This window comes from Physcomitrium patens, chromosome 21 (genome assembly GCF_059467195.1).
Source record: "Physcomitrium patens ecotype Gransden chromosome 21, ASM5946719v1, whole genome shotgun sequence".
In the NCBI taxonomy this organism is placed as follows: Eukaryota; Viridiplantae; Streptophyta; class Bryopsida; order Funariales; family Funariaceae; genus Physcomitrium; species Physcomitrium patens.
The window spans coordinates 2,402,834-2,410,304 of record NC_143430.1 but is presented as its reverse complement, the minus strand read 5'-3'; the positions used below and the strand labels follow the sequence as shown (position 1 = coordinate 2,410,304).

General features: G+C 43.5%; 1 protein-coding gene across 2 annotated transcripts; it reads left to right on the top strand.

Moving 5' to 3' along the window:
* The first annotated feature begins 610 nt into the window (after window positions 1-610).
* On the top strand, window positions 611-4,783 carry LOC112274142 (5-methyltetrahydropteroyltriglutamate--homocysteine methyltransferase). 2 transcript variants are annotated; one of them, XM_024503374.3, is made up of 7 exons: window positions 611-697; window positions 1,616-1,989; window positions 2,114-2,329; window positions 2,435-2,623; window positions 2,745-3,189; window positions 3,353-4,300; window positions 4,445-4,783. In XM_024503374.3, the coding sequence occupies exons 2-7, from the start codon at window positions 1,640-1,642 to the stop codon at window positions 4,583-4,585; spliced, it is 2,289 nt and encodes a 762-aa protein (XP_024359142.1). In that variant the 5' UTR covers window positions 611-697; window positions 1,616-1,639; the 3' UTR covers window positions 4,586-4,783. The 2 variants fall into 2 exon arrangements, with proteins under 2 accessions (XP_024359142.1, XP_073385964.1); XM_073529863.2 differs by having other exon boundaries at window positions 611-783.
* The last annotated feature ends 2,688 nt before the right edge of the window (window positions 4,784-7,471 follow it).

Sequence of the window (7,471 nt, the reverse complement as noted above, 5' to 3'; positions counted from 1 at the left end):
GCCCCTCCCACATTTACAACCTCTCCCTCTGCCTGCCCGCCCAGCTGCCCGGACTCTTTGCGGACAGGAGGAGGAGAGTGAGAATGGGGGTATGGGATCTTCTACTGAAGCTGGCCACGGGATCGAACTCCCCGTTCATTTGCCCATCTGTGAAGATCCTCGGTGTGAGAAATATCCAAAACCACATGAGGATGGGGATTAAATAAAATAAATTAATAATTGAAAATGCGATAAAAAAGGTCCACTGGTTTTTAAGAAGCAACAGTGATAATTCTTTTCATTCTGTTTCAAAAGTGGTTCTTGAAATATCGAATAACTGAAATGTTGATGTTCTTGTGTATGTGTGACTTGTGAGTGTTGAGAAACAAGCTCACTAAAACAAAAAATATGCGAACTCATCCGAAAGAAAGAAAGAAAGAAAAATCTAAGCTCGACAACCCGAACAAAGCGGAGAGCAGTAAGTGGGATTAGTGAGTTGAATTAGCGGGTGGGGGTTCAGGAGTCACCACGAGGGGGGGGGGGGGGGATGTGGAGGAGGGGGCGGAGTTGAGTGTGTTTGGTTGGCCCTTTAAGAGCCCTGCACCTGCGCCCTTAAACCCATCTCTAGCTCTTCACCTCCCCTTCCTCATCTCACTCCCTTCACAATTCCGGAGGGGACGTTGTCGAGCTCCAGATCCACTGTCCTCTTGCTCCTCAGGTTAGTGCCCTTGTTCTCCTCTGCTCCACCTTCGCCCCGTCGACATTTCCATCTTCCGCTGAGAACTGTTGAATATTAAAAACCAGGTTTCTTTTATTATCTCCTTTAGCTGTCGCAGTCGCGCTTTTCTGTTGTTTTCGAGACATTATATGTTGAAGGGATCGCTCGACTTAGGATGTTGTCACTCTGCTGTTTAATCCGGTTTCGTTTAGTTCGCGGTCATCGCGTCGATACATTCAATGTGACTTGGTACTGATGACTTCGGCTAGTGCGATCAGTCCTAGTGTGTTGACGTGTTTCTTGGCATGTAAGCTCTCTGGATCTAGTGGGATAGTGGCAGTTTACAGCAAGGAAGGCTTCTTTGAAGTGACTGTGACTTCCCGGAATTTCCTTTCTGTAGGAAATATTCTCTCTCGTCGCAAGGGTTTGTTCGGTTGTAGTTATGGTTAGGTGTGTACATTGTACATTAGGATTTATCAAGGTTTTACGGTGCGGAGACCTTAGAGGATGCTGCATTTTTGTTGTGATTTCTCTATCAAGGCTTTATGTTTTAGCGGTGCATTTGGTCTCATCACGAATATTTACAGTGTATCACTGCGTCAATAAACAATGTAACGTCGTATTTGACGGCATTTCGAGTTGAACTGTTTTCGTCGACTAGAAATATGCGGGACTTCGTGTGATGCTGCGAAGCAGGATAGATCTGCAGTCTCAGCTTTCGACTATCTCTGAATATGGGGTTGCATGGCAATGAGAAGGTGTTAGACATGTTCCCAGATTTAAACGTCTTCCTTAAGCTCGCTGGTTGGTACATTGGCACATGGAAATGGTAGAATTGCATCTTATTCACCTGATGATTAGCGTGTGCGAATATTCATACGATCTCTCAGGCTAACAGAAATTGTTCACTGTCTGCAGACGTTCTTAGTTAAATCATAAACCATGGCTTCCCACGTAGTCGGATACCCCCGGATGGGCCCCAAGAGGGAGCTCAAATTCGCCTTGGAGTCTATGTGGGACGGCAAAACTCAGGCTGCCGATCTAGAGCAGGTTGCGAAGGACCTGCGCGCGTCGATCTGGAAGCAGATGGCTGAGGCTGGAGTGTCAATGATTCCCAGCAACACATTCTCTTACTATGACCAGGTTTTGGACACCACCGCCATGGTTGGCGCTGTGCCTGCTCGCTACGAGTGGACTGGTGGGGAGATTGGCCATGATGTCTACTTCTCGATGGCCCGTGGAAACAAGACGAAGCCCGCCATGGAGATGACCAAGTGGTTCGACACCAACTAGTATGTACAATCTTGATCCATAACGTATTTTCTTGTACAAATGCTAGCGCCTGTGTAGGCTATTTTGAGATTTCATACAGTGGTTGGGGAAGTAGTTCTGACGCTGCCTTTGACATGTTCACAGTCACTACATCGTTCCAGAGTTGAGCAGTGAGACAAAGTTCATGTACTCTTCACGCAAGGCCGTGAGCGAGTACAAGGAAGCCAAGGCCCTTGGAGTCGACACTGTGCCAGTGCTGGTTGGACCAGTGACCTATTTGCTTTTGTCTAAGGGTGACAAGTCTGCACCCAAGGGATTCGACACTCTTTCTCTTCTGGACGCCATCCTCCCTGTTTACAAGTAAGTGTGCTTTGAGAAGTCGACACCTACGTGACATTGCAGAACTTTCGGATACGTGTGGAGCGTTGTTGAGTTTTCATCTGATTGATCCGTTGTTCGTTACAGGGAAGTAATCACGGAACTGAAGGAAGCTGGTGCCTCATGGATTCAGCTGGACGAGCCCAAGCTTGTCATGGACCTAGAAGCTGCTCAGTACGAGGCTTTTAAGAAAGCCTACGCCGTGCTTGGAGAGCTGTCTGGGGTGAAACTGTTGTTGGAGACTTACTTCACAGACTTGCCCGCAGAGGCCTACAAGTAAGAATTAACATTTTTCAGGAATGTACATAGTGACACTTGTAAGAACACCTCATTCAGTGCTTCAGCTGTAGAGATCACTACGGAAATTCATCACAAACCAATATATCAATGTTTGCAGGACCCTGTGCGGCTTGCCTATTTCCGGGTTCGGAGTGGACCTTGTCCGTGGATCGAAGACTTTGAGCATTATCCACGAGCAGGGCCTCCCTGCAGGGAAGACATTGTTCGCTGGTGTCGTAGACGGGCGCAACATCTGGGCCAACGACCTTGCTGCCTCCGTTGCCGTGGTGGAGGAGCTGCAGGCGAAGCTCGGAAAGGAGAATGTCGTCGTGTCGACTTCTTGCTCTCTGCTTCATTCTGCTGTGGACCTTAAGAATGAGACTAAGCTGGACAGCGAATTGAAGTCTTGGATGGCATTCGCAGCCCAGAAGTTGCTCGAGGTCGTTGCTATTGCCAAGGCCGTCTCCGGTGAAAAGGATGAGGAATTCTTCTCTGCTAATGCCGCTGCGCAGGCGTCAAGGAGGAACTCGCCTCGTGTGCACAACAAGGCCGTGAAGGAATTGGTATGTTGTAAATCTCTTTTGGAATTAATTCAAGACATTGTCCCGCTAACCCGTAGTAGGACCGTGGGAAATACGGTTTCCGTAGGGTGCGAATGCGATGCTGTTGGTTTTCTTGTTGTCGTGAAGTAGAGGACTAAATTTTCATACGATTGTGAAAACGCAGGCTGCTTCCTTGGCAGGGTCAGAGCATCGTCGTGCCACACCAGTGTCGAGCCGTTTGGATCAGCAGCAGAAGCATTTGAACTTGCCGATCCTGCCCACAACAACCATCGGATCGTTCCCCCAGACTCCAGAACTCCGCAGAGTCAGGCGCGAGGTGAAGAGCAAGAAGATCTCGGAGGAGGACTACGACAAGGCCATCAAGGCTGAGATTGACAGTGTTGTAAAGCTGCAGGAGGAGCTGGACATCGACGTGCTGGTGCACGGCGAGCCGGAGAGGAATGACATGGTTGAGTACTTCGGCGAGCAGCTGGACGGATTCTGTTTCTCCGCGAACGGGTGGGTTCAGTCGTACGGATCTCGATGCGTGAAGCCCCCGATTATTTTCGGCGATGTGAGCCGCCCCAAGGCTATGACGGTTTACTGGTCTACCTACGCGCAGAGCGTGACCAAGAGACCAATGAAGGGTATGTTGACGGGACCAGTAACTATTCTTAACTGGTCATTCGTGAGGAACGACCAGCCCAGATCCGAGACGTGCTACCAGATCTCACTGGCCATTAAGGATGAAGTGGAGGATTTAGAGAAGGCCAACATCACGGTGATCCAGATCGACGAGGCTGCCCTCCGGGAAGGTCTGCCACTGCGTAAGTCCGAGCACGCAGACTATTTAAGGTGGGCGGTTCACGGTTTCAGAATTACTACATGCGGTGTTAAGGACACCACCCAGATTCACACTCACATGTGTTACTCGAACTTCAACGATATCATTCACAGCATCATCGACATGGACGCGGACGTGATCACGATTGAGAACTCGCGATCAGATGAGAAGTTGTTGAGCGTGTTCCGTGAGGGTGTGCACTACGGAGCAGGAATTGGTCCTGGGGTCTATGACATTCACTCCCCCCGTATCCCACCTACGGAAGAGATGGCTGACCGTGCCCGCAAGGTAATTCGTCCGACTGGTGCTAGACCCCACCTCGACTTCGGGAAGAGGCATCTGGGACTTGTTACAATCTCGTTGGATTATTTATTAGCACTAAATGCCGTTAGCCTACGTGACTTTATTATTGATGACTCTTGGTGAATGCAGATGTTGGCGGTGTTGGAGTCGAAGGTCCTGTGGATCAACCCCGATTGTGGTTTGAAGACAAGGAAGTATGGCGAGGTGGTGCCAGCCTTGACCAACATGGTGAATGCCGCCAAGCAACTGCGTGCTGAGTTGGCCAAGTAGATATTCTGAAAGAGCCATCTTCATACCATAGTCTCTTACAATTTGTCATTTGATAACAAATTTCACACCTTACCACTTCGAGGATTATAGAAGGTGGGGATAACATATATATACGTCCTGATGAGATGGGGTATGTCACCCATCTATTTTGTATTGCTCTGCTGATTCATATCCTGGAACATTGATTAATTTTTGAAATACTTCTTGTCCATGCCTCACTAGGCCAGTTTAGATCTAAGAACAATGAGCAAGCGCAAGCAATTGCTCTCGGAACATTTTTGTTTCAATGGTTAGCATGAGAAACATGCTAACCATGAGGACAGTGCCCGCCTCCTTGATATTTCACCTGAAACTGGAATTCGCCAACACCTGTGATGAACTGACATTTTCTGTCGAACCTTTCGAGTGTCACTGTCGGAGAAAACAAATCCATGGTTCAATGTATGACTAACTGTCGAAAAAAAGATAAAAAACACGTTTATCTGTCACTAATACGTATGTTCGAGGGATTCCAAATAGTCGTAAACCTGAAAATGTGAACGCAGTGCCCAATAAATATTTTCTAACTACTGTTCAGAATCTTAATACGATAGTGAATTTGATGAAATTCTTTTACGTCCTTTCCTGAGCTTCTATACATATTTGCAGCATAGTAAAAGCTGAATTCAATCAAGCTATGCTCATGAACATACGAAAACCAGAATAATTTTTGCAATACAATTGTCCCCAAATAGCATTGTAATCACCTACACCATACGATATGAAATCTTCTTGAGCTCGAGCGAATTAATGAACATTGGTCTTCATCAAGTTGATGAATGATTGAATTAATGCATACAGTAAATGTAAGTTTGTTTCGTGTTAAGGACAGTAGCTATCAGTTGTATCACAGCACACTTTCTCTCTAAACCAAAGCACATGGCAGAATCTGTTTCTGATTCTCGACCATGATGTCCATGATAGGTGATGTGTGGAGCACTGAATGTTTACCCAAAGAATCCTTCGCAAAGGCAAAAAAGAAGTGATCCTCAGAGGCTTCAGCCCCAATACAGATTGTCTGAAGATGGGCCATAGTCAGATTGGTCTTTCCACAAATTCAATGCTTGGCTCACTTCCCAAAGCCCTAAAGCTCTCATCCCTGAATTCTTCCCTGGACAAATCGCTGCCACTAAGGGCACAGAAACCTAAACAAGATACACTCTCCCATGCTCTGCCATCTCCATGTTCCCATAAAAAGCCCTAACTCCTTACAAGCTCAGATTTTCTTCTATTGCAGTGATTTCATGAGAACTTGGCATCCTTGAAAATAAAGTATAAATATAAATAACATAGAAAATGATGTGTAGAAGTTACTCCAGGTAATTACTGCTGACACCTTGCTGTGAGCAAATCTATGTTCCTAAACTACATTTGGTTATTTCAACTTAGCCCAAAAGTATAAAATACAAGCATTTTCTACCTAACAACATTGACATCTAATGTGGCACCAGGTCCAGCGTGGCACACATGCTGATGTGGCATAAAACCTCATGGCAGACCACCTAGCACTTGATGTCTGACCTGGCACATGGTCCAGCATAGCGCATGCTGGCATGACACATAATCCACTTGGAATGTACTAATATTAGATTTACAGACAGGATTTAACTATGATTCAAATTGATTTTTTTAAATTTAAAGTTTAATATTTACTTTTTTTTTATTTGTTATATTTTGATTTTTAATATAAGTTTGAAAGCGTTTTTTAATCAAAATTATTATTATTATTATTATTATTTTAATGATTTCTTTAAATTACATTGGAACAATGACAATGTTTAATTTTCTTGAAACAATTAATAACATTTTTGTTTCACTTGGTGCAACTATTTTTGATGGCTCTTACACTTCGTTATTAGTAATTATTTAGGTGATATTTAAATTACTGATTCAGTTATTATATTTAATATTTTTATGAATAAATATAAGAAAAGCAAACAAACAAGTGGATGTTTGAGATCTTTGTTATGTTGTCAAAGCTAACAATAAATTTCTTTATTAACAGCCAAATATAAAAAATAAGTATTTCATATTTATATTTATTGTAATTATTATATTATTTCTGATTTAGAAAAATTACATAATTTTAATGCTTTTTGAATAACTTCTCTTATTATTTTGTAAGAAATAATTTTTTTTATCCTTATCTTTTTGTACATCATTATTTGCACATATTACAGAAATTCACTAAATATTGATTATTTTTGGCTTTTTGTCATTTTTAGAATTCTATTTAAATTGTACTAAATAAATATGTTGACCTAATAAATAAACTTGTAATAACTTGTCACGAATTTAGAATACTGATTGGAAATCTAAATAAGAAGCTCAAGAAGAATCGGCAAGAACTAGACTAATTAGATGAATAGAAGAACAACACTAGAGAGGTGAGCTAGAGCTCCAAGAGATATATTGTCAAGACTGAGGATCCCCTCAGTCTCGGCTCCTATATATACTGCAAGTTAGGAAGCTTCTTAAGTAGCTTCTACAAAGTAGGAAGCTTCTCAAGCAACTTCCACAAGTTAGGAAGCTTCTCAACCAGCTTCCACGAGCTTTAAAACTTCTCAAGTAGCTTCTACAAACTACAAAGCTTTTGTAGAATATTCTAGAATCTTCTACAACTTCCTAGTGTATGTCCTTGACATTACCTCCCTATTTAGCTTCGAGGTCTCCGAGAAGCACTCCTATTGCAACTCAGTACCAACGTAAAAAGTTGAAAATTTGTCTGCAATATACTCCAATTCTTGTTTTCAAGGCAAATAGTTCACTGGTCCTTGTAACCAACGATAGTATCCTACGCCTTCGATTTTCCACCAAGCATGAACTTTCGTGTCTTCATTGTAAGAA

Coding starts and splice junctions, on each gene's coding strand:
- LOC112274142 (XM_024503374.3), top strand. CDS start 1,640: ATGGCTTCCCACGTAGTCGGATACCCCCGGATGGGCCCCAAGAGGGAG. Junction 1,990..2,113: donor AAGTGGTTCGACACCAACTA/GTATGTACAATC, acceptor ACATGTTCACAG/TCACTACATCGTTCCAGAGT. Junction 2,624..2,744: donor TTGCCCGCAGAGGCCTACAA/GTAAGAATTAAC, acceptor CAATGTTTGCAG/GACCCTGTGCGGCTTGCCTA.